Raw genomic sequence first — 26,524 nt, 5'->3', positions numbered from 1 at the left:
TGAGCAGTCTGTCAGCTGAGGCAGGCTGCTTTGAAGCTAAAGAATGCAGTGTCAGGGGAGCATTCAGAGAGCAGGAGGACTGGGAGTGAGGACCATTAAAGTATTAACAGTTTGGGCAATCGTCAGCTGTCAGCAGCAAAGCGTGGTCAGCGACCGGTGATTTTAGGTCTGGCCCTGAAGAAATGATCAGCTGATCCTTGCCTCTATTACATGGAGCGATAATTGGCCAAACTGTAGTCTTGCAACAGCTGTAAGGCCAGAGGTTCTCCATCCCTGCTGGATGCCTGTTCATGGTTTACTCCATTAGCTTAAAGCAGAAATACCCCCCCCCCTCCCCCCGCTCTATCCGTCATGCAGCCTCTTCCTTCTCAGTGGTTGCAACATAATAGAAATACATAAATACTGGGCTATTGTGATGAAGGTCACTAAGAATTCAGTCCCATTCCCATTTTTCAGTCTCTGTCCTGCCTCGTGCAATCTGAGCAAAGGAAAACACTTTTTACAAAAATATGTATATATTTATATATATATATAAAAATACCACATAAAGTACATTAAATAAGGTGACAAAATACATCCAGTGAGTTCAAGAGTGGCTTTGTGTTCCCCATCCTTTTTAGCCCACCAGCCCTGAAAGTCAGAGGTTTAAGTTCTTTTTAAGTTTCTGCTTGTGGAAGGAACACGTTCCTATATCTCTCTGTTGTTAGGAGAAAAGAGCAGTGGGAGCGGTGGGTACAGATGGAAAACGGCCTATTTGTCTCTGTAAAGCACCAGCGGCACAAAGTCCGGCATATGAAGCGTCCGGTCAGAAGTCCACGGACCCCATAGGGGCCAAATTTCATCTTGTGTATCCTACAGAAAAACAAAGCAAAATAAAACATAAATATTTAGACCATTTTTGACTGCACAAAGGGTTAAAAGACCTAAACAAATGAATATTTGGAGATGAGCGAACTTACAGTAAGGGTCCTATTACACATGCTGACTATGGTCCGATCATTTTACTAAACGAGCGCAGATCTACTAGATCTGTGTTCGTTTACTGGACTCGGCCTGATAATCAGGCAGTAAGGCCTGCATGGACATAGTTAGCAATGTCCATGCAGCCCTTGCCTAAACACATGACATCTCTCCCCACTCCTGATCTTCTCTCCTGTGTCCTGTAGTTTCCTGTTCCTGTCAGCTGATTGGCCGCTCAGCCTCTGATTGGCTGAGTGGCCTGCTCAGACTGTCCAGCTGCCCGTACCGCGAAGCGGCAAAGAACAGGAGAGAAGACTGGGAGCAGGGAGAGGTAATGTGTCAGGTTTTTGGGCAATTGTTAGCTGTCGGTGGCGCATTGCTATTACACGTAGTGATGCACGATCTGCTGATCATTACCTCTATTATACAAAGCGATAATTGGCCGAATCGGCCTGATCCGGCCGATTATCGCTCTGTGTTATAGGGCTCTTGGTTTGGGTTTGCGCAAACCTGATCACTCGCCATTAGAGTTGCATCAATCTTCACCAAGCTGTGGAGACCGAGCGAACGGGTTTGCATGAACCTGAACTTACTGTAAGTTGACTTGGAAGTAAATAGTGGACGAAAATCTGAATATTCACAATTGGAAATTTTGTATGTGTGAAGTAACAGGATGGAACATGTTACTTCACAGGAAACCAGCAACTTCCAAGTAATAGTGATCGTTATTATATCCTTCAGCATCTGCAGCCTAAGGTAGCATTAGCCGCCGTTACATGCAGTAATAGGATTAGACGGTCTTAAAGGCTACGTACATTATAGTACGATATTTCGAGAAAATCTTATAACTATTTGTTGATTGAGGAGGAAGAGTTAAAGGGAAACATATCTAACCTGCTGATATTTCCCTATTGCACACAGGGTGCTGAGGATTAAGGTACATTTCTTATGGCGCTGATATTAGCACCTTATCTCCTATAGTAATGAGGTGTGTTGGTGCACTGGGGGCGGGACTACTACCTTTGGTGCACCACTCTGCCCTTTCCGCCCCCAGCCCCCTTAGTGAATAGTGCACTGAGGGCCGTAGTCCCTCCCCCAGTGCACCAAACTGCCTCAATAGCATAAGAGATGCTAATATCATGTAAACTGCACCATAATAAACCTATATCTCAGATAGATACTTCTTACTTGCTGATAGTTTCCCTTCAAATGATTGTTACCCTCCATTCTTATCACAAGTTCTAAGGATTGAAGGAATTATGGGGGAGAGTTATCAAACATGGTGTAAAGTGAAACTGGCTCAGTTGCCCCTAGCAACCAATAAGATTCCACCTTTCATTCCTCACAGACTCTTTGGAAAATGAAAGGTGGAATCTGATTGGTTGCTAGGGGCAACTGAGCCACTTTCACTTTACACCATGTTTGATAAATCTCCCCCTAAGTGTTTAATCCTACAGGTGATTGTGGTAAACCCCTATCCCGCTATCCGCCAACACATTTATGATTCATTTAATGTGTCTGTTGGCGCTATACAAATAAATAAAATAAATAAATAGGGTAGTAGTAAATCTCAAATCAAATCCCACCTGCTCAGTCACAGATACAAAGGGCCATTCCCCAGTCACTACGTGTTCAGTAGATGTCTCTGCTCCTTCTTGCTGGGTAGATGCTTATATTTCCTGTTTTTTCGTTTGAACTGTCGTAGTTGAGACTCCTCTTTGCGGTTTATAGTGGTCGGAGGCGGAGTGGTCGCAGTTACTGCTATAAACAGGAAGAATAGTCATTGAGTTCCCTGATGAAGGTATCAATGAAGTATAAAAACCCGTAAGAATGGGATAATTACCTGCAACCATCCTTTGTTCATTGACATATATTATATTCTTTAAAATATCATATATATTATTATTATATATACACACATATATTATTGTTTAGAATATACCATTAAGGAGGAAAAATTAAAGGGGTTATCCAGCTAAAATCTTTTTCTTTCAAATCAACTGGTTTCAGAAAGTTATATAGATTTGTAATTTACTTCTATGCTTGTATGTCCTGCAGGAAGTTGTGTATTCTCTTCAGTCTGACACAGTGCCCCATCTGTCTGTCAGGAACTGTCCAGAGCAGTAGCAAATCCCCATAGAAAACCTCTCCTGCTTTGGACAGTCCCTGACATGGACAGAGGTGACAGCACTGAGAGCACTGTGTCAGACTGAAAAGAATACAACACTTCCTGTAGGACGTACAGTGGCGGATAAGTATAGGAAAACTAGAGATTTTGTTTTAAACAGAAGTATACTGTATTACAAACCTATGTAACTTTCTGAAACCTGTTGATTTGAAAGAAAAAGATTTTCACTGGATAACCCCTTTAAAAGATGATGAAGTTGTCTACAAACTACAAAAACCCGTAAGAATAGAATAACTACCTGCAGCCATCCTGTGTTCACTGACAGGGTGGTGACTTCTTACAGGATGGATAGGCTCACACTTGCACTCCACGTGGTCTTCTAATGCAACTGGGACATGTACAATATTTTTCATGGTCCGATGAATCACAATCTTCTTCACCTGGATCAACAGGGCAGTCATTAACACAAGCTCAGGGATCGGAACAAACAAGCCATAAAATGTTAAACCTTTTACAACTTCTTCACAACGTGCCATAATCCGCTCTGTGTTAGTTAGAAACCTCAATGACACCGGCGGCTGACATTCCACTGAATGATCACACTGTGTATATAGTAGATCTTTCCACTGTCCGGCTACACATATTCCATCAGACAAATACCCAGCTCGGAATGTTCCGTAAAAAATACTCAACTTTTCCAAAGCACGGCGATTTCCTGGAAAGTACCCCCGACGGTGGGGTTACATTAGCCGCACAATGGGTGAGATAGTCTGATACAACCCAGTAGAGTGTGACCATGGATAATTCAGCGCTCGCCTCACCGATGTGGATTCTGTTATTGTATTATGATTTGTAATCATTTAAAAACATTACATTGAAAACGTCCGTCAACTTAACAGCCCGGCTTAGCGCACCATGCTGGCAGGAAGTCTGGCAGCCGGTCAAATATAACATAGCTTTGATTCTATGGAAATTGGGCAGGAGGGATGTTGCAATGGAAGTAAGTATTTATTTTTCAACGGTGATTGTGAATACGTTTAGTGAATTTATAGAGTAGTTTGAAGGTATTGTAATGGTGAGTCATGAATCCTAATATATTTTCTTATAATTTCTGTTGAACTAGAGTGCACATTACCAATTCAGAAGTCAATATAGCTAAATTAAAGCCATACTTAAAGGGGTTCTCCACTCTTTACTTTTTAGAAGAGTCTCTTTAAAGTAAGTTCAATATAAAATGAAACCTTCAGCAATGAATCATAATCTGTGTCGAAACCCAGCAGAAAATGTTTGGTTTTCCTGCAGCGCCACCACAGGATATATAAGACATTGCACAAATATATGCAAATCAATGGTCTGTGTCAGGAATTGGAAACCTTTAGCCCTCCAGCAGTTGCAAAACTACATTTCCCATCATGCCTGGGCAGCCAACGCTTTAGCGTTGGCTGCCCAGGCATGATGTGAACTGTAGTTTTGCAGCAGATGGAGGGTCAAAGGTTCCCCATCTTTGGTCTATGTAATACACAAAGAAAGTCATCCTTTGTAAGTTCCTTATAGGATTTATGAACATGACTTTTCGAATCTGGACAACATCTCTAATGGAAACATGTTATCCCTTCAGGTCGCCTAAACCACAAATCATCCAGATGGTCCCTGTTCTACCTGGCCCTCCGACCTAGATTGATAGATCTCTCCTTATACCCATAAAGGAATACATCTCTCAATCAAGGCTGGTGGGTATTGCATGAAGACTCAATGTTAAAGGCTGAAAATGATGACAGGTACCCTTTAAAGGGAATCTGTCACTAGTTTTATACTGCCTTAAATGAGGGCTGCATAAACTAGTGTCAGAAATGCAGAACAGATCAGTGTATTGCTTTCATCATTTTGTTCAGCCATTCTCCTAATATGCAGGAGAATAGGATTCTTGCCACACCCCTCCCTCCGCCCTCCAGCTGCTGAATAACAGTTGACTGCCTATACACAGCATGGATAGATAACTGCCAATCAGCAGCTGGTGGACGGAGTTTTCTGCTTCTCATGAATATCCAGGACTACTGGGCTCATGCACATAATAAAGAGGACTACTTATTGTCCATGTCATTCCGGAGGATATCTCTGGATCAGCTGCACAGAACAATGTAAGTGATACATCATTCTGTTCAGCTTCTCTGTCACTAGTTTATGCTACACTGAGATAGGACAGCAGAAACCTACTGAATCTTTTTAAGTGATCCATATTTCTTCATGAGCTTAATTTTCATCATTATGACATATGCAATAGTTTTAGATTTAGAATAGCAACCATGCATAAGTTCCATATTGGTTGCTGATCGACACCAGGGAGGATCGAAACACATTTGATGTTAAAGGTGATCAAGTTACCTGGACATGGCGAATATGCTTGCGGATTGCCACACATTTCATGTTCCTTGAGTTGCAACAACCAGAGCACCTCTGCACCTCCACACACGATGGCTGAACCACAAAGTTAGCATTGGTCGGATCCACCAGACTGCGGGTGATTTCAAAGACCTCTGTTCTTGTCTTGCACTGTGCAAGCTGAGCGTGTTCTATATCTGTAATAAAAAAAAACACATCAAGGTCAATAAAGTTGTTTGGTACAGAGTTGTGAAATTTTGGTGTAATGTGCCATTGCTAAAACATGTAGAGGATCGGAGTCGTGAAGCGACACATAGCTCCAGTATGATTATGAAACGAGTGGCTATCCATAAAATCGGAATGTATGATGTCACTCCTAAATGATGCCCCGGGGACACGGTGAAATGGCTCACCCCAGGGTATCCTGCTTACCTAAGCTACGAATGACCCGGGAGTGGCTGGAATTGCCCCTAGGCCAGCTTCTTGTTTCATTCCTGTTTAGCTCGTATACATCGTCTTCTTCATCTATTGGGAGAGACACAAGTTGAGATTAAATTGTAACTTACACTTACTTCAAGGTCAGATTACAGAACACTTTACACCAAATAGAAAGGTACGGAAAAAGTCGTCTGATGCTGTCGATTCCGGTAAGACCGGTCGACTAAGTTCCCGATCTCACCATACACACGAACGTTAATGCATTTTCAATGGAGGGAACCATTGTCTGACAGCTCTAATACAGGGATGGGGAACCTTCAGCCCTCCAGCTGTTGCAAAACTACAATTCCTAAAGCTTTGGCTGTCCAAGCATGATGGGAATTGTGGTTTTGCAACAACTGGAGGGAAGGAGGTTCCCTATGCCTGGCCTGAGAACAAAAGAGTCAAGTCATATCCAACATGCCCGATCCTTCTCTCCTCTGACAGCATCAGACAATCTTGACGAAAGTCAATGGGTTCTGCAAAGTGTATGGGGAATTTGAGAAGGACTGGACATGTTGAATTTAAACACAATTTTTTTTTTTGTTCTTACGTAATATAAACCATCACTGGAGATGTCTGGCAGCATCTTCTTACCCATTCTCCATTGGGAACACATACACACCAGACTGCACCAATGGGTAGGATGCAGTGCAAGGAGCCTGCGGGGGCCCTCTTTCCTGTATGTGAAGGAAGCATTAGAGTTGGGGTCTCTGTCATAGAACTGTGCCCCAGCATCTTCAAGTTACGCCTCTGCTAGGATGGAAAGAATAGTCCTCCATCCCCTACTGAAGGTATATGGCCACCCTGACACTAAAGACTCAGTTCTCACATTGAAAAGTTCACGTCCCTCTTCTGGAAAGTTATTATACAAAGTCACTTTACTATTTAAAGTGCAAAACAATATTTTTCTTGTTTTCTTTACAAAAACATCACGTGTGCACATACATCATAGGGGTCTTACGTGATGGTCACACAACAGTTATAGTTCTTCTATATTATCCCTATTGAAGTATGACTCAAGTCACATGCAATTTACATTGTGTGACTCAGCAAATGATCCACTCCATATAGGAATCGCATGACACCGCTAATCCCGGGCCCAGACAATTGTTGTGGTATGGGTCAGTCAGATGTTATAACCGCATATTCTGATTAACTGTGAAATATAATATCAAGAGTTACCAGCTTCAGTGAATCTGTTCTTGTAATCCTGAGTGCATGCATTTTGTTTAAAAGCAATGCTTAAAGGGGTTATCCAGATTTAGAACAAAGCATAGCTTTAATTTTTTTTGCATAAACGGTGCCACCCCTGTCCTCAGGTTGTGTTTGGTATTACAATTCAGCTCTATTCACTTCAATGGAATTGAAATGCAATCTCAATTGCACCACTCTTGCTGTTTCTATAAGAAAGCAGCCTTGTTTTTATAAGCCTGGATAACCCATTTAATGTTTTTTTGTTAAATGTGCACTTAAAAAACATGTTGTACAGATATATCAAAGGTTGTGTTCTGTTCAGAGCACAACCAAATTATAGAACAACCTGGAAGAAGTTCCTGCTATGCACGTTCTCTCCCAGGACTGTGCACATGACCAAGATGGACAATGTAAGTCAATGGGGCCATCTCACTGTGTGCACAGACAACTGGTTCTAGCAATCAGTTGGGTTCTTTTAAAGCCAAACCGTTCATTTAAAGGGGTTATCCAGCGCTACAAAAACATGGCCACTTTCTTCTAGAGACAGCACCACTGTTTTCTCCAGGTCAGGTGTGGTTTGCAATTAAGCTCTATTCACTTCAATGGAACTGAGTTACAAAACCTGCAGCCAAACTGGTGGTGCTGTCTCTGGAAGAAAGTGGCCATGTTTTTGTAAAAATCTGTAAAAAAAAATTTAAAGCCCAATTAATGAAAACTTTTAACATTTCTTTATGACATGTAAAAAGTTTTTTTTAAAGTGACAGGTAGACTTTAAGCAACTCGTCCAAAGATTATTCTTCACAATTTTTAGCAAATAGCTATCGATAGATAGAAAAGTCTCGAAAAAGTCAACTAGGAAACAAATAGATGTCCATCTTCCACGAGCCAGGCTATCAAACCAATATGAAAGATCCGTGTAAACTACAGCTGCAGAAACTAAGGTCACTCAACCCCCCCGGCTGACAATAACCCAAAGCCTTTCATGCTATTATTGGCACGCTCTACAAATATGTAGGTAAAAGCGATTGAAACATTTACAAAGGAAATCATTTCCAAGGGGATGGACTCTGCAATGATATCACTCTTTTCCCCCCAAAGGACCTTGCTCTAGTGAAAACATGACCTGCTGAGAGATTCCATGGAACAACCAGCATGCAAATGTAAGCACCAGTTACGTAGGCCGGCTACTGTATAGAAGCAATTGCCAGAGAGCCCAGGGGGGTGTCTATCAATTACTAGGAAGCCTAGGGGGTTTCTAATAGATTTCAGTATGAAAATATTAGACATAATGGAGCAGATTCACTTATCCTTAGATGGTGTAAACTTAGACTAGACAGTCTAAATATGCGCCAGAATTATCACAGTGGCTCGGGCTATTTCATAAATGTGGCTGATCTATAGATGTCTTAACCTAAGTTTAGACCGACTATTAGTTGACTACGCACAGCAACATATTTCGGTCCTTGTCCCCTTTCAAGTTAAACTACATACGCCCTTGCCCAATAAACCAAACCCCCTTGTCGTACAAGACCCAGTGTACAATTCCTGTTCCTGTCTAGCACAGTTGGGTCCGAAATTCCGATAGTGATTCCGGGGCCGATATATCATTATGTCTACCATATTTAGCCTATCTACTTTTTATGTTCTTTATGTTCTATAGACCGAATGACATAATTATTTTATCTTTGGACTTTATAAAACAATGACCCACTGGCATTAAGCTACCGGGGGACAATGACACGCTGTGACACGCTGACATTTAAAAGTCCAACAAGAAAGGCATACTGACATTTAGGGTCTGAGTTCAATGATACACGGCCACTTGAGGTCGTCAAAGAATGACAAAATGAGCGAGAGTATTGGCCCCGGAACAAAGAGCTGCTGACACGCTGAGCCCCGTAATAATGACACATTGACTTACACCAATGGGCCAAGAACAATGACCCACTGAGATGTGGAATCCCAGAATGAAGACACACCAAGTCACCAAGTGATAGAGAACAATAAGACTCTTGGGGGTCACAACATTATTAAGAACCCTAGTGAGTTTGAATATACACTGGACACATCCCCCCTGTCCCATCCCCCTCGGGCACAAACACTTATTTTCTTATGATAATTTCCTATTTGGACTTTTTATTACATCTTTGTTAATCAACAGATCATTTGTGTTTAGTGTAAAGAACATAAACCCGGGTTATTAGCACTTTTCACTGCAGATATTACAAGCAACAATGTCATAAAAAGGGATAACAACAGTATATATATCATCACTAGCTAGGACTACAATGACTCGCCCTGCAGCGCACATCTAGTCAGTTTGCTAATAAATGTCATTTAGGGTTTACATTACACTGGCGGAGGTGGAGCAGCGCTAAGGTTATTTAAGGGGGTAAGAAGCTACTTAATAAAGAAGAAGAAGTGGTTAAAGTAGTAACATTGGTCTAAACAGCCAATTAATAACTGTTTTTGTCTAGATTGTATAAGGTGTTTTAATATGAAAAGTCCTTTCTGGGAAAGGAATAAGACAAGACAATAGCTATTATTCCGATTTTAGGTAATAGTGAGAAAGCTATGTTTCCAAAACAGCTGCTTACCACACCCTGTCTGTATGAGAACACACCAAGGACAAACAGTGAATAGGCCGGGAGACGCTGGGGTCCGGCCGGCCACAGGCTCATTGCTTACACAGAGCGTGACCCTGAGTACAAGGTGATCTGGTTGTCTGACAAGTTCATTTATTTTAGTATTTAAAGGATATTTGATAAATTATGTGACTGACCCCCGTTCATCTAACAGTCACCCATTCTCTACCACTGCAGAGTGCAGAACTCCTCAATGGCCAAAAGTCGCATGTCCCATAAATGCAACGGCCACACTGTATTCACACAACTGACTTTTCTTCTCCTGATTGGTCAGACTTTCTTAATCTGGATACAAACCCTTTAAACCAATCACAACCAAGACAGTGGTTGCTGACAGCAAACATTAGGAGACTGTCATGTTGCTACCATCCGTATTAGATCATCTTCCGTTGCTGCCAGAATCAACGGCTTCAGTCTACGTTTGTCTAACACGTATGAGAAAAGTGATAGATGATAGCGGTGAAAGAAAGAAAGAAAAAAAAAGTTCACTTCAGGTTAATTTCTACTGCATTTCATGGCCTGTTGTTGTGCCAGAACCTGAGCCCACCTGAAGAACCTGTTTTGAGCTAAGGAATATGGGTCACGGAGGGACAAGGTGTATAGGATAAAAAAAAGTTCAAGGACTAGAGATAAGTTATCCTCCAGCACGCTTGGGTCCGTCTGAACCAGCTTGTACGGCATTTGATTACCGGTGGCTAAAGATGTTGGATGCAGCCATAAGGCTGCCAGACAAACATGGATACAGCCATAGGCCATAGGCTCTATCCAAATTTTCCAGGACTCCCTAGGGCTGCATCCAACTTCTGCAGCCACCGGTAATCAAATGCCATACAAGCTGGTTCAGACGGACCCAAGCGTGCTGGAAAACCGTAGATGTTATAGAAAAGTTAAAGTGAATGTACCATCCGGTACATCGCTTTAAGTTTTTTACATGAATCAATCGGCGCCAGAGCAGGGATGCCTTTTCTTGAACCGCCGCCCAGTTCCTGTGCATGGCACCGGTCTATTCCGCGACACCGACCTAGCATGAAGTACTGCAGGTGGGCTCGATGGCCCCCAGTGTGGCGAAACCTACGCCCCTCTGTGACACAACTCCTTTGATTCTAATGGAGCGACGTCACACTGGGGGCCCATCTCCAGTGCTTCAGGCCAGGAAAAGTCCAGCATCGTGCACAGGAACTAGACGCCGGTTCTAAAAAAGGACCTTGACTCCGGCATCTCCGTGTTGGCGCCCATCCATTCATGCATAAAACCTGATGGTACATTCGCTTTAATGTAAATGGGGGTCTACTTACTCTCCCATGACACATGATACTGTGGAAAGGAAGGATCGGGCAGTTAAATTTTACTGCCTGATCCTTTTATTTTCCCTAGAGATTAGGGGTCAGACAGCAGTCTTTAGTCCTCTCCCCGATGAAAACACATGCACATGTATCTAGGTTTTCCTTTATTCGGAGTAATGGTAAAGTGGCTTGTTGGTTTCCACCCGTCGCCCAGTACCCAGGGCACATGACATATATGCACCCCCATTGCTGCATCCCCGGCAGAAGTAACAATTTCCCTAACTCAACTAAAGTAGTATGGGAAGACAAAGGGTACCCAAATTTTCACATGGCCTTCTCTGCCACTGTATGCCCACTCTCATAATCCGATGCCAGATTCTCACCAGCAGGTTGAAGGTTGATGCACTTGGTGGGTATTAATAGCCCATCCAGCTGCAGCAGCTGGACAAGGTCTGGATGTGAGAGGGCGGCTTGTGCGAAGGGGGAGGGAGCGCAAAGAATTCTTTTCAAGCACAAGCCAGAGTTTTAGACTGGCACATCAGACAAAGAGGGGAAGTTGTGTCCAGACACAGATAGCGGAGTGCAGGGGTCTGACGTGCGCAAGGAGACAATAGCAAGGAGGGAGGTCGCAGTCCAGCAAACTCTGAGGGACTCCTGGCATGACTTCATGCACACTCAGGCCAGCTCTGTGTGTTATGGCCATTAACCCCTACACTAAGGTGAAAACTATTCCCCAAACATATCTAAATTATAAGCCAGGCCGGTACATTCCTGTAGGTTTAAGACTGCGGATTGGAACTTGCAAATAATTGTAGGCACCTGGTTCCTAGAAATGTTCATGCACCGACATGCTGATAAAAAGCGAATAGCACACAGTATGTACAGAACACGACTGAATTATGGATAATGTCAACACCAGCAGCCCGTTATACAATCCCGAGAATAAGGCCCAGGGATCTCCTGGGATGGAGCCAGCAACGTCCATACCGGATGGGTTATGGATCGCCTTGTAGTCATCAATGCATATTGCAGTATGGGAAGATTGATTTTAAATGTAACCAACCTAATACAACTTCTAGTAAGCAGACTTAAAGGGGTTGTCCAGTTTCGTTAACCCATTCTCAAGTCCATAGAAGAAGGACGCCCCCTTCAAGTTCCTCATCTTTAGAATGAAGAGTGGTTAAAAAACAAATTGCGTCTCTTGCCCTGTCCTGCATTACACACTCAGCCTATTGAGTTTAACGGACATAGGGGGAGATTTATCAAACATGGTGTAAAGTGAAACTGGCTCAGTTGCCCCTAGCAACCAATCAGATTCCTCCTTTTATTTTCCAGAGTCTATGAGGAATGAAAGGTGGAATCTGATTGGTTGCTAGGGGCAACTGAGCCAGTTTCACTTTACACCATGTTGGATAAATCTCCCCCTTTGTGTAATGCTTCACATACCCTGTGGTGGCGCTGCAGGGAAAATAAACACTTACTGTGGGGTTTAGTCATAGATCACATCTGGTCTCTAGAGATCCCAGGACACTTTGCGATCATCTTATTTTTCCAAACTGGAGAACCCCTTTAAGATTGTCAAGGAAAACATTGAACACAATTCTGTAGAGATTTACCTACGGATTCTATCTGCAGCAACCTTCTTATATCTTCTATAGACTTGACAGATCCTCCAGTGATCTTCTCGTACATCTCTCTTGGAATGGGGTCCCCCTGTAAAGAAATAAAACAGAAATTGTTTAGCACCTAAATAAAACAGCCAATGTATAAAAGAGAAGAACACCATAGTCTAGAAATACTATATGAAACATCCCTGGACTTATCTGACCTATGAACTGTCTCACTGTTACTCTGAGTTTCGGGTCTTGAAATATTTCAGGGTTATATAGGATTAGTAAAGCATTGCTACTTACTTTCAAGAAACAGCAACACTTAGTGCTAAGTTTATGTGTGGCATTGCAACACTTGTTATATTGAAGTGAATGGGGCTGAGTTGTAATACCACACACAACCTGAGAGCAAATGTGGCGCTCTATTTGAAAGAGTGAAAGAGTGTTTAATGAGAAACAAAGTATAATATATATATATATATATATATATATATATATATATATATATATATATATATATATATGAAACAAAGTTCTACGATCGCCCATCCCTGTTCCATGGACATCTTTTTCTTCAATCGTACTATGGCTGTTAATGGGTTCATTAACTAATGGATATACTAATGGATATTGGGATCCTGCTTTGGATACACGTTTCATGCTTGTCTCCCTGCCATGCCTCCCTATCACTTTGAACCCTTGTATGATGAACACATCATCATCATCATCATTGCTGTTGTCATCACGTCAAGTGATCCTTGCCAGGTGTATGAATGGGGTCAACTCTAACAAGGCATTGTATCCCTGCAAACAATGCAGCAATTGTCAGTAATGTATCTAGGCTTTTCTATGGTTGCAAGCATATCCAGTCCACACATTAGATAATTTCCAAGACTCCTGAGGGCTGTATCCAACTTCTCCAGCCATCAATAATCCAATGCCGAACAATCGGATTCTCTCAAATTATGATGTATCTTATGATCTGTAAAAATCAGGACCACTAACTATACCATATCCTACTATACCAGTCCTAGACCATCAAAGACAAGATAGACTTTATAAGGAATACTGGGTGGCAAATCCATGACCAAGGCAACTTTTATGAAGCCCAATCTCCACTTTAATAAGGTGTTCAGATCCTTAGTTCTCACAGAGAGAAAATCCCAACCCAGAGGCTGAACAAGCCAGGACAAAGAAAATGTTGGCAAGCGACCTTTCTAGGAAAGAAATACTAGGACTGTAGGGAGGGATGCCAGCTATTGTTCTGGAAAGAGACTTAGTGCCCTGGTGGAGAGAGGTGAGAGGGCTGAACGGGGAATGCGAGAAGCTTGGGGGAACCCTTGTAGATGGGAGTGGACGGAGACAGAAGTCACCTGTGCGTTAGATATAGTACCACTCTGCTCTATACAGTATGACAAGGAGAACCTGGAGTGATTGTATGTAGATAGATATTCCTATGGTATAGGTATACGTGTGTATGTTCTGCATATAAAAAAAGTCATCATATATGAATCTGGAATAAATAGTAAAGAAATAAAAAAAGGGTAAAATAAACATCAATGAACAAAGAAACAAAGAGGAATGCATGAGTAGACAGGAGGTCCAGACAGCCTGACATAGCGCACCTGTACTGGATGGCATCCAAAGTACATGCATGATGACTGGTGCCTACAGATGTAGTATTAGATGGGGGGGGACGCTCCTGTCTATGGCATCAGACTGTATACAAGCTTAGTAGACATACATATATGGTTGGGTACCCGCTGTGCTTTCCTAAGATCGAGGGAGGTTGGAAAACACTCATAAGCTAAGTTCACACTAGGTAAAAATGACGTCCGTCTTTCATTGTGCAAACAACGTCTGAATTAAAAAAAAAAAAACGGAAGTTATTTGTGCAATGACTGATGTTATTATATAAGATAGCTGTAATTTTTTACGTAGTGTGAACCTAGCCGTAGGATGTAATGAAGTGTATAGGCAGCTCGATCAGAAAAAAAAATGACTGATCAATGGATTTCTATGGCACCAACGAAAAAATCTTAAGATTCTGATTGTTAATGTGAGCTATCTCCTTGTCACTGTGCGTTCAAATTGTGTAGATTTGACTGCAGTCCGAAATAAAATGATATGAGTGCTAACAAATGGCAAACTCAGCTCTGCTGCATTGACAAACAACTTCTTCAAAAAGTTCTGCAAAGACAAACGCAACTCTAATGCATTGAGAAACTCTGCTCTGCCCTTTTGGCATCCTGACGCCTAAGGTATGCCTTGTATGCATCTCCAGATATTTATCCCTTTCTCCTATTTTGCAACCTCTGTTACATGTGGATTCCTCCCTGCATGCTGCTCTCTCCCTGCCTGGCAGGCATGTGTGCGTGTTGTAATGCAACCTGTTCTCCCTGAGGCTGCACATACAGTGTGTTCCAGGCAGCTGGCCATACACCCACTTCCGCATACACACTCTGGCACTGCTGGCAGGTGCTGTGGGACTGTGCAGGTCACCTCTACAAGTGGCACCCAACACTCCGCATGTTAGTGCCCAGGTGGAACCTGAACTGCAGAGACTGTAGCCTCCAGGTGAAAACAAGATTCTGCTTAGAAAGGCAGAAACTGCTACAATGTAGCAAATCTCTCTTGGATCTGAGAACACACAGAGATGCATCAACCTGATATAGGAAAGTGATGACTTGGGCGTCAGTTAGAATCTGTTAGGAATTTGTCTGTTAATAAATATTTACATTTAAAAATTTAAAATTTGACAGTTGCCCAGATTCAAATGGCGGATATGGAGGGCAGTATGGAGGAGGGGGGGGGTCACCTGCCCCCAATCTTGTTCGAGACGTTCTTACCTCAGCACGAACCATATGCAGAAGCCAAATAGACATTAGCAGACCCCCAAGATTCATCCTGTAGTCCAAGAGAGAATGTTTGGAACATGTATATAGCAGCTGTCAGATCTTCTTAGATAGTGAATAGCAGGGAGGCTTGCACCCTTCCAATAGGGGATACCCCTCCCCAAAAAAATAATTTTTTTAAAAAAAGGTTTCCTTATTCCAAAGTCTGCAGGATGGAGGTTGTCGTCCAAGGGAGAATTCTAAGGTCGTATGTAGAAAGGGAGAAACAAGATGTGAAAGGTGATAGGTGGCATCAGTATTCCAGTAGGGTGACACAGACGGTGGTCATGGACGAGTCTGAGGTCTAAGGTTTCCTTCCAGAGCAGATGCTGAGAGCTGACCCAAAGCCACTGACTCAAATCCTAAGTGTGCAGTTTTCTATAGCTATCCCAGCTAAGAGGCGTGAGCTGAGAGGGGAAGGGCCAGGCTAGGGAGGGAGGGTGGCTGCTACAGTCAGGACTACTGTGTGTAAAGGTGTGTAGGGAGGGCGTGTAGGATGGGAGGGAGGGAAAGGAGGGAGAAGTCAACACCCTTTAACGGTGCAGACACAACACGGACTGGAATGATAAGGAAAAATCATTTACCAATCCTTCATCTACTAATCCTAGCCACACGCTGACACATCGCTTGCTTTCTTGTGCATTACATCTATGGCAAAGCATTTATCCTTGTCAAAGCCGGGTGACCACAGCGGCCTCGGGGCACGCATAGCGACGGCGGATAGAAAGATCGCTGTTAATGGAGCCGATAATGTTACGACTGTTAATGACCATTGTTATATCATTGAGACTAAAGACGGAGAGTAAAGTAACATTAGCGATAGACTGTACACTTCCAAGGTACATAGAGGCAATGAAGAGATGTTATATGTAGAGTAATCAGAATAACTGGACGGAGGAAATCATTTATATCATTGGTAGAGAGGAGCGAGCGCTAAAATACTTGAATGCTCATTATTTTTTTAATACTCTAAGGATCAATCGAGTCCCGAACCCCATTAAAGTCAATGGGAGATAAGAGTATTTTTTCGGCAGAGGGGAGGGGGTCTAGTGCACCTGAAAACCTCGGAAAGTGATGGACACACCACAGAAACGGGATGGGAACAGCAGGGGGAGCATGCATTCAAGACTCTGTATTAGCTGTATACTGTACACTAGCAGACTAAATCTAAAGACTATACTGTATGTCCGATGCTTTTTTCTGTCGTCACTCGTCACTCGTCCTAAAAAGCGCTTTTGGGTAGTTGTGGATTAGTGCTAGCACTCCTACTGCGTACTCCAATAACACAAACTGTAGCATAGTACACAACTGTGTATACTAGCCATATACCAGTGCCAGTATACTGTACCACTATCGGTATACCGTATAATATTATTATGTAATATTGTTTCTTCTATGGTGTCACACTGTGAGATTACTAGTCCTGAAAAGGACTTTTCACCTACCTATTAAAACTAAGGGCCCTATTCCACGGGACGTTTATCGTTCAGATTATCGTTAAATTGTTTGAATCTAAACGATAATCATTAGTTTGAATAGCAGTTAACGATTAACGACCGAACGAGAAATCGTTGATCGTTTAATAAGACCTGGACCTATTTTTATCGTTGCTCATTTGCAAATCGTTCGCATTGAATAAGACGTCATTCGGTCGTTCGCAGTAGTGACGAACGCAATAGCGACGACAGGAGGACCGCAAGAACGATCATAATTAATGATTATCGTTCCATGTAAATGGGTGAACGATTTCAGGTCTTTCGCAATAGCGGTCGTTTGGATAATTTATCGTTAATGATTATGCAAAGGGCCCTAAGCCCCACACCTGCTCTGTCCCTGCTCCAGCAGTTCTCCCTCTCAGCTAACAGAACGCAAGGGAATCAAGCATCAGGTGACCTGGGAATATATACACCAAGGTCACCTGATGCGGCCAGCCAATCACTGCTAGACCAGCAGCCAACGTGACTATGGAATAGCCGGATGTTCCAGCCCCTGACCTACATGTTTATTGGCTAATTTAAGATGGAGGAGGAGACTTGCTTTTTTACTCGGGTATTGACTACTTTTGAGCACCCCAATACTTAATTGAGTATACTTGCTTATCTCTAGTTCCAGCAAAAAATTAAAGAGGTTGTCTGGCAGGATAAAATTAAAAATGTGTAGTCGGAGTTAAATAACTGCAGGACAGGGGATAGGTGCCAGATCACAGAGGGTCCTGACCCCGCAGTGGTTGTCATTGTAACCGAGCCGTGAAGACATTAGACTGACCCCCATTTACTCCTGCATCACACCTGGGGGGGGTCACTTGCACTGGGAATCTGTGCCACATGCCGGAGATTCATGGGGAGCGTCCTTTTTGGTGTATCAGTTCTCAATAGGCTCCATATGTAAACTGCTTACTTAGAAAATTTTCAAATTAACTGGTGTCAGAAACTTATACACATTTCTAAATTATTTCTATTTAAAAAATCTCAAGTCTTCCAGTACTTATCAGTTGCTGTTTGTCCTGCAGGAAGTGGTGTTTTGTTTTCAGTCTGACATAGTGCTCTCTACTGCCACCTCTGTCCATGTCAGGAACTGTCCAGAGCAGTAGAGCCTTTCAATGGGGATTCGCTACTGCTTTGGACAGTTCCTGACATGGACAGAGGTGGCAGCAGAGGGCACTGTGTCAGACTAGAAAAAATAAACCACTTCCTGCAGGACATAAAGCAGCTGATAAGTACTGGAAGACTTGAGATTTTTGAATAGAAGTAAACTACAAATCTATATAACTTTCTGACACCAGTTGAAAACACTTTTTTCCCCACCAGAGTACCCCTTTAACCTAAACGAAAAATAAAAAAGGGACTTTGCCTGATGACACAAATGCATCCTGTAATACATGACATGGTGACAACGTGACACATAGGCATGGCCGTCCAGTCAGAGAATGAATAATACCAAGCCTGTCATAGCGGAGAGTAGGAGGTCGGAATGTACTTCTCTCTTACAGAATCTACACATTGCTGCTGGTCTGTAACTAGAAGACCTGCCTCTGTATATAGCGGCTGATATCCCTAGGTAACTATATATAGGCACAGTTGTCTCTACTCATATCTAGCTAATGATAGAAACTTTAAAAAGTGATCGTTCGTTTTGAAAAACGAGAGTTTATGAAGTTGTAAAAGTTGTCATTACATAGCTGTAGTCTAAGGAGGCCGCCGCCGCTAGTGTTACAAGGCAATGACATATTAATGGGGACGTAGACGTAAAGATGACTAAGTATCCAATGTTCATTAGAAATCATGATATTAGTCACATGACACCATCTCTACAATGCAGCGTATGTGCTCAGGGCTCCTCCTGGGCTCCCTCCTGTTACTTTATACATTGAATATTGTTTGTGTGTCCATATATCTTCTAGTATGATCAGTATGGCGTTCCTTAGAAAACCTATTCACATTGTAGCAAAAATTATTTGCACATAGGATGTATTAACGTTTGAGTTCTGATACTGTAATGTATTTACCATAGAAAAGTAGTTTCAGTTGCATTTTGATAATCACGGACCAGATATCCTTAAAGGGGAACTCCAGCAAAAATCTTTTTCTTTCAAATCAGCTAGTTTCAGAAAGTTATACAGATTTGTAATTTACTTCTACTTAAAAATCCAATCTTCCTTTACTTACCAGCTGCTGTATGTCCTGCAGGAAGTGCTGTATTCATTCCAGTCTGACACAGTGCTCTCTGCTGCCACCTCTGTCCACAACAGGAACTGTCCAGAGCAGTAGCAAATCCCCATAGAAAACCTCTCGTGCTTTGGACAGTTCCTGACATGGACACAGGTGGCAGCAGAGAGCACTGTGTCAGACTGGAAAGAATACACCACTTCCTGCAGGACATACAGCAGCTGATAAGTACTGGAAGACTGTCTGAAACCAGTTACTTTTTTATCATTTGGACAAACTTTGTTCAGTGGGGGTCTAGGTGTTGAGATTGGATGAATCCATGTTTTTCAGGGTGGCATCCAACTTCTCTAGTTGAGCATTTGGGTTAGGAGAAGTTGCTGAACCCAGAAAGTTTCCTCAAGTCCGCTTAACACTAGTTATAATGAAGGGTATACAGAATTTTAATGGAAGCTAATGGGAACAGCAATTCTGTATTCTGGTGCCATAGACTTCCATTGTAACTGTACACCACTTGTAACATGTGTTTAGAGCAGAGATGAAGGAGCACAGAACATGCAGCTGTCCTCTTCTGCCCCTTCATTGGTGGGGGTCTTAGCACCTTGACCCCCGACAATACAAACTTACAAACTTCTCAAACGTCACTCTTGAAAGGTGGCCGTACATTTCCAATAGCCGTCAGCCAAACCTTCATTCAGCTGAAAGCACTCACTTCTCAGTCTGTATACAGTTAAAGGGGTATTCCTATCTCAGCTTGTTACCCCTATGCCAGTGGCCGGACCCCCAGTGATCGGCTTGTCCTATGAATAGAGGATACGCAGCTGAGATGGGAATACCCTTTTAAATATTCATGTATTCTTGGTGAAAGGAGGAAAGCCGATGCCAGACACATCTCACATTGACTTATATCTTTGAGAACAATAGGGTTCTTCAATACAACAATAAAGTTGAAATGATCTGTTGGGAGAGTCACAAAGCCTCAATACCATTCAGTCAGTAGGTCTACTACAGCCAATCTTGAGTCAGTGGTCACAGGCCATATACCTTGTGACTGGCTACAGAGGTGGGTCTACAGGCAGCAACCATGGTGACAAAGCTGAAGTTGAGGACTGTTAAATAAATCATGAAATCCAGCGAAAATCTTTTTTTTTTTTCTTTTTGTTAAATCAACTGGTTTCAGAAAGTTGCATAGATTTGTAATTTACTTCTGTTTAAAAATCCAAAGTCTTCCCATAATTATCAGCTGCTGTATGTCCTGCAGTAAATATTGTTTTCTTTTCAGTCTGACACAGTGCTCTCTGCTGCCACCTCTGTCCATGTCAGTGACTGTCCAGAGCAGGAGAGGGTTTCTATGGGGATTTGCTACTGTTCTGGACAGTTCCTGACATGGACAGAGGTGGCAGCAGAGAGCACTGTGTCAGACTGAAAAGAATACACCACTTCCTGCAGGACATACAGTAGCTTATAAGTATGGGAAGACTTTAGATTTAGAAACAGAAGTAAATTACAAATTTATATAACTTTCTAAAACTAGTTGATTTAAAAGAAAAGAGAAATATTTTTGCCTTATTATGACACAGAAATACCAATACTATTTATTACTATTGTCCAGTGGTCAAAGAAATATTCTCTCTATATAAACATATAGGGGGAGATTTATCAAACATGGTGTAAAGTGAAACTGTCTCAGTTGCCCCTAGCAACCAATCAGATTCCACCTTTCATTTTCCAAAGAGTCTGTGAGGAATGAAAGGTGGAATCTGATTGGTTGCTAGGGGCAACTGAGCCAGTTTCACTTTACACCATGTTTGATCAATCTCCCCCTTCAAAACTCCATCTAGATGATAAAATATAGAATTATAAGAATACGTCCATCAGATTAGTGTTTATTTCCTACACTGACTATTAATAGAGGTAATAACCTTTCTACATAGAGAAGTGTGAACGTTCTGACACCTTTATTTAGCATTGTCTGCTCCTTCATCTTCTGTGCATGGTTCTTGTGCGGCTTTGTAGAGCTATCTATATGAGTCAGCCTGGTTTGGAAGGATGGCACGGGCTCGGGCACGGCTGGCATCTCAGATAGGCATCCCACAACAGCTATGCTTCTGTTACTCGGGGGAAAGATTAAGTTCGGTTCCCGTCCACCACAAATTCCTGTAGGGTAACGTGCCCTCACAGATCTGTAGTTCAGCTGCCCATTTATCAGCCCTGCCCTGGCATTACTATTCCAGCCCTGCTATCCTCCACTATGCAATGTGAGTGTGCTGCATAAGAAATATGTGTCCCAACAGTTGACCTGAAAGATATCTATTAAAGGGGTACTCCGGCGGGGGGGGGGGAATTCTTACTTCTTTACTTCTATTTAAAAATCTCAAGTCTTCCAGTACTTATCAGCTGCTGTATGCCCTGCAGGAAGTGATGTATCCTTTCCAGTCTGACACAGTGCTCTCTGCTGCCACCTCTGTCCATGTCAGGAACTGTCCAGAGCAGTAGCAAATCCCCATAGAAAAGCTCTCCTGCTCTGGACAGTTCCTGACACGGACAGAGGTGGCAGCAGAGAGCAGTGTGTCAGCATTTGCTCAGGTTTACTCAACTCTAATAACAAGTCTTCCTTCAGGTCTATGTGGAGCAATCTGGCAGTCTTTTCCGGGAAAGATGTAAAAGATATGAACAGCACTTTACTGCTGTCCAACCACTGTCTAAGTCTATGAGGATAAGTTCTATGACTCGAGCAAGTGGTTGAAACACCGACTAGTGACAGTCCCCTATAAATGACTGAATTTTATATATTTTTTTTACATTTATGTTCGTTCCTTTGTAGCTTTTATTTGTCATTTACAAGAAACAGTACACAACTAGCAGTTCAGTTTCTCAGGCTATATTCGTCTATTGGGTTTGTACGTCACGCTTCTCCTTTTTCATCTCATCAATTCCCCTTTTTTCTTTTTTTTCACCATCATAAATAACTCAACTAGATGATCCCCTAAGGGAGTGTGCACCTTAAAAAGACATTTTACAGTCATTCTTCATCACAATTGTGGTTACATTATGGTTACCAAGAAGAGATGAAAAAAAAGACTTCCCAAAAGTAGTAAACTTACTTCTATCCCTAACAATTATTGGGCTTTTTTGGTACTGTCAAAGAGTCCATTAAAGGACCCTATGTACTGTGTCAGTCCCAAGAGTCATCCATGATTGGAAATGCTGTTTTGTTACTTTACATGGTGCTTTCATGTAAACGAAGGTTCCCTTGAAATCTATTCTTTATAAGAAGTGCTCCAAGATTACAATGACTTAGAGGGAACCTTTCACTTTGAAAATGCAGTGTCATCTTCTGCCATCATATTACACAGCAGAAGAAGCTGAGCAGATTGATATATAGTTTATATAGTATAACCTGTAATTTACTGATTTAAATCTCTTCTTATTTTGGGATTAGGAGTCAAGTGGGTGTGGTCCTACCTTTTTAAATGCTGGTTTAGATCAACAAATTACATATTATACTATATAAACTATATATCAATTTGCTCGGCTCCTCCTGCTCTATAACATTATGCATGTAGATTACCGTGCATTTTTAATGTTTCGGGTTCCCTTTAATTTTTTTTTTTACTTATTTCTATGGACAAAAAAGTAAGTGTTATACCGACAACTCATTTTTCATCATGTCATTCGTGTATATGACAAGGCGCAGCTTATTATCAACCCTTTTGTCTTTTTTAGTCAGACAATGAATGCAGCAATGGGGAGTCAACTATGATTGTCTGCCGTCTGTGAACGAATGTGCTTGTTCCTGCATTTTATAGCATTATTGTCACTGTTATGCCCATAAGGTAATGCTTATCTGGACATGGAAAGTGGTTTTCTTGGTAATTTGCTCACGAGCTACTGGAAGGGGAAGTGACTGCATTGTATATGGTTCTATGTAGGATTTCAGTACTTTTAAGAGAGACTGGAAGAAAGGAAGTTAAAAGAGACATGAGTTTTGCCTGTTTATTTAGATGAACTCAGGCTTTCCTGTTGGGGCTGCATCAGGGGCTATTTATAGGGTCAGGAAATTCCCTACAAACTTGTGCCCCTATGAAAGGTATTCCTCTCCTACACTGGACTTCAGCAGACACCCACACGCAAAGAGTTTCCATAGAACGCTGGAAAATCTGTAGGCACATTATCCATTGTATCAGGGATTCTAATACTGTCTTGGCATACTTTAAGCAGGTGACATCATATAGTAAGAGAACCTTGTCTATACATACTCAGATTCAATGCGTGTAATTTATGCTTTGACTATAGTTTATTATTAAGGGTACGTTCACACATACCGGAACCGCAGTGGATTTTCTGCTGCGGATCCGCAGCAGATCTGCGGCAGATTTCATCTAAATAACTGAACACAGCATCAAATCTGCACCATCAAATCTGTTGCGGATCCTGTACGTGTGAACGCACCCTAAAAAGGGTTTTCTATTCCAATTTTATGACCTATGAAAAGGACTAAACAGGGATCAATTAGAGATGAGCAAAGTTCTGGTTCGCAGGAACCTGAATGCTCGGTATTTGACTCCCGGGGGCTGGAGAAGATGGGGCTGCATCCATCTTCTCCCCCCACCGGGAGTCAAATGCTGAGCGTTCGGGTTCATGCGATTCAGAACTTAAAGGGGTTATCCAGCACAACAAAAACATGGCCACTTTTTCCCCTCTCTTGTCTCCAGATTGGGTGGGGTTTGGAACTCAGTTCCATTAAAATAAATGGAGCTTAATTGCAAACCACACCTAAACTGGAGACAACAGTAGGGGGAAAAGTGGCCATGTTTTTGTTGTGCTGGATAACCCCTTTAACCCCTTAACGACTGCGGGCGTAAGTGTACGCCCCCAAAACCCGTGCCTTAACGCAAACGGGCGTACATTTACGCCCGTGGTTTCCCAGATCGCTGCGTGTACACACGCAGCGATCGGGGAAGATGGCCTGCTATAATGTATAGCAGGCCATCCCTGCTTGTCGGCACGGGGGGTGATTAACCCCTCCCGTGCTGACGATCGCCGCTATTGGCTGATCAATTCAGATCAGCATATGGCGGCGATCTGCAGCTTTCCGGGTCACCGGTGACCCGATGGCCCGGAAAGCAATGGCGGTCGGTGCTGTCCGAGGACGACACCGACCGCCATTACTGTTAAAAGTAACGGTGGCCACGGTGCCACGTCCCGATCGCCGGGACCGGCCGGAGCGGCCGGCCGATCACGGCGATATAAGTACCCCATGAAAGGGTTAAATACCTGCTGTGGACACCTCAGCTAGGTAGCTGAGGTGTCCAGAGCAGGTATTGACCCATACTCACCGGATCCAGCGTCCCGATCGCGTCTTCCGGGTTCCGAACGCGTCATCGTCTTCGTCGGTGTCTTCGTCTTTTTCCAGCGGTCCCCATCGGTAATCATCGGCTCCAGCGTCGTCAAACTTCGGCTTTTTCCGGAATTGGCGTTCTACTGCCCCCTAGCGGCTGATAAGTGTATATAATACACATATCAGTAGCTATAGGGTTTTTTTTAGGTTATTTTTTTCCCAATTTTTTTTTTCTATTTTCCGCACCCTATCGCTGCTGAGTGCTGATCAGCATCGCACGTAAGTGCGCCGCTGATCAGCAACTCCTCCTTTTTGGCGTAGAGTGTTTTTTTCCTATATCCTACAGCCACGGTCTGCTTATAAGTGCCGCACATAAGTGCGGCATTTATCAGCAACTCCTTTCTTGGCGTAGTTTTTTTTTTATACTTAATGTTAAAAAAACATGTAAAAAACACCATTACACTACACGGAATAAAGTTTTACACTACACCACTACATACCCCATATACCAATCCCCGTATAAAGATGGCCCCCAGGGTGTTTTTGGTGTCGGACGCATACGCTATTATTGCCTCCGACACCAAAACAGCCAGTGAGGATGAATGGGGGGTCCTTTGTTCCTCCATTCATCCTCATCCTCATCATCCAATGACGTATCTGGGGGTAGCGTAGCGTACGCTGCCCCCCAGACACGTCTTTTCCGCCAGTACCGTCCCAATAAGAGATCACGGTATGGCGTGAAATTCTACAAACTCTGTGAGAGTACCTCAGGGTACACTTACAGATTTAGGGTACGTGCACACTGCGGAATGGCGAAGGATAACCCTTTGTGCATTCCGCAGCTGGCACCCGCCGGCGGACTGATGCAGGCGCGCTTCTCCACCCGTGTCATAGACTCCATGTTATGCTTGGGCGGATTCCATCGTCCGTCCAAAGAATGAACACATTTGACGGAGAGCGGAATCCGCCCGTGCATAGAATGGAGTCTATGACACGGACGGAGACGCGCGCCCGCATCAGTCTGCCGGTGGGTGCCAGCTGCGGAATGCACAAAGGGTTATCCTTCGCCATTCCGCAGTGTGCACGTGCACTTAGAGTGTATGAAGGAAGGGACACCCAAATCCAGCCCCCAGATGCCCCCCTCCCCCCCATCCTCGGAGTTAGTGGGGAGATCGTTCGGGAACTGATCTTCCCACTGCTGGATAAAGGTTACCACCACCTGTACGGGGATAACTTTTATACCAGCACCCCCTCTTCCGGTCCCTCGCTGCCCTGTAGCTTGCGGCACGATCCGAACATATCAGAAGTAGTAATAGCGCCCTAATATTTAACAGGCATGGAGCGGACCCCGTATCGCACCAGGACAACATTTTCCAGGTGACGTCCCCCACACTGGAAAACAGGAGACCCCAGAAGAAGTGCAGAGTGTGGTGTAACAGGGGGATCAGGAAGGACACCATTTTCCAGTGTGACACCTGTCCTGATCACCCCGGCCTCTGCATACTGGATCACTTCAAGGCGCACCACACGTCACTGGGGTTCTACATTATCTAAATTCTGTCCCTTATTCCTATTTCAGGGGTCACGTTGATCCAGGGATTATTCTGATTGCCATTATGGAGTCGGGAAGGAATTTTTCCCCTGTGATGAGGCTACTGTCGTCTGCCTCACGAGGGTTTTTTGCCTTCCTCTGGATCAACACAGGTTGAATTTGATGGACACCTGTCATTTTCAACCTTATAAACCAATAATTGGCCTAATAACCCCAAATAAATTAGAATTGTCCCTTTTCCCCAGCTAAATAGACATGGCCGCCATTCCCATTAGAGGATGCCATGATGCAATTACAAAGCCTCTGTGCGGCCAGGACAGTAGAAACCCCCGACAAGTGACCCCATTCTGGAAACTACACCCCATAAGGAATCTAACAAGGGGGGCAGCGGGGATA

The 26,524-nt window shown here is 43.1% G+C and overlaps 1 protein-coding gene across 2 annotated transcripts; it reads right to left on the bottom strand.

Annotated features, from left to right (window-relative positions):
- Positions 1-190: 190 nt before the first annotated feature.
- On the bottom strand, positions 191-15,928 carry PDGFB (platelet derived growth factor subunit B). Of its 2 annotated transcripts, none has more exons than XM_069968909.1 (7): positions 15,529-15,928; positions 12,686-12,782; positions 5,900-5,992; positions 5,471-5,664; positions 3,387-3,528; positions 2,547-2,721; positions 191-852 (listed from the first exon to the last, which is right to left on the bottom strand). In XM_069968909.1, the coding sequence occupies exons 1-6, from the start codon at positions 15,583-15,585 to the stop codon at positions 2,585-2,587; spliced, it is 720 nt and encodes a 239-aa protein (XP_069825010.1). In that variant the 5' UTR covers positions 15,586-15,928; the 3' UTR covers positions 191-852; positions 2,547-2,584. The 2 variants fall into 2 exon arrangements, with proteins under 2 accessions (XP_069825010.1, XP_069825011.1); XM_069968910.1 differs by having other exon boundaries at positions 2,547-2,718.
- Between the last annotated feature and the right edge of the window lie 10,596 nt (positions 15,929-26,524).

Source organism: Dendropsophus ebraccatus, chromosome 4 (genome assembly GCF_027789765.1).
Source record: "Dendropsophus ebraccatus isolate aDenEbr1 chromosome 4, aDenEbr1.pat, whole genome shotgun sequence".
Taxonomy (NCBI): Eukaryota; Metazoa; Chordata; class Amphibia; order Anura; family Hylidae; genus Dendropsophus; species Dendropsophus ebraccatus.
The sequence above is the reverse complement of the archived record's forward strand: the minus strand, read 5'-3'. Positions and strand labels throughout refer to the sequence as shown.

Bases quoted from the DNA above. Each gene is read 5' to 3' on its own strand.
- PDGFB (XM_069968909.1), bottom strand. From the start codon at position 15,585: ATGAATCTTGGGGGTCTGCTAATGTCTATTTGGCTTCTGCATATGGTT. The intron at 12,783-15,528 runs GTAAGAACGTCT...ATTTCTTTACAG, and splicing joins TGCATATGGTTCGTGCTGAG to GGGGACCCCATTCCAAGAGA. The intron at 5,665-5,899 runs GTAAGCAGGATA...TTTTTATTACAG, and splicing joins CCGGGTCATTCGTAGCTTAG to ATATAGAACACGCTCAGCTT.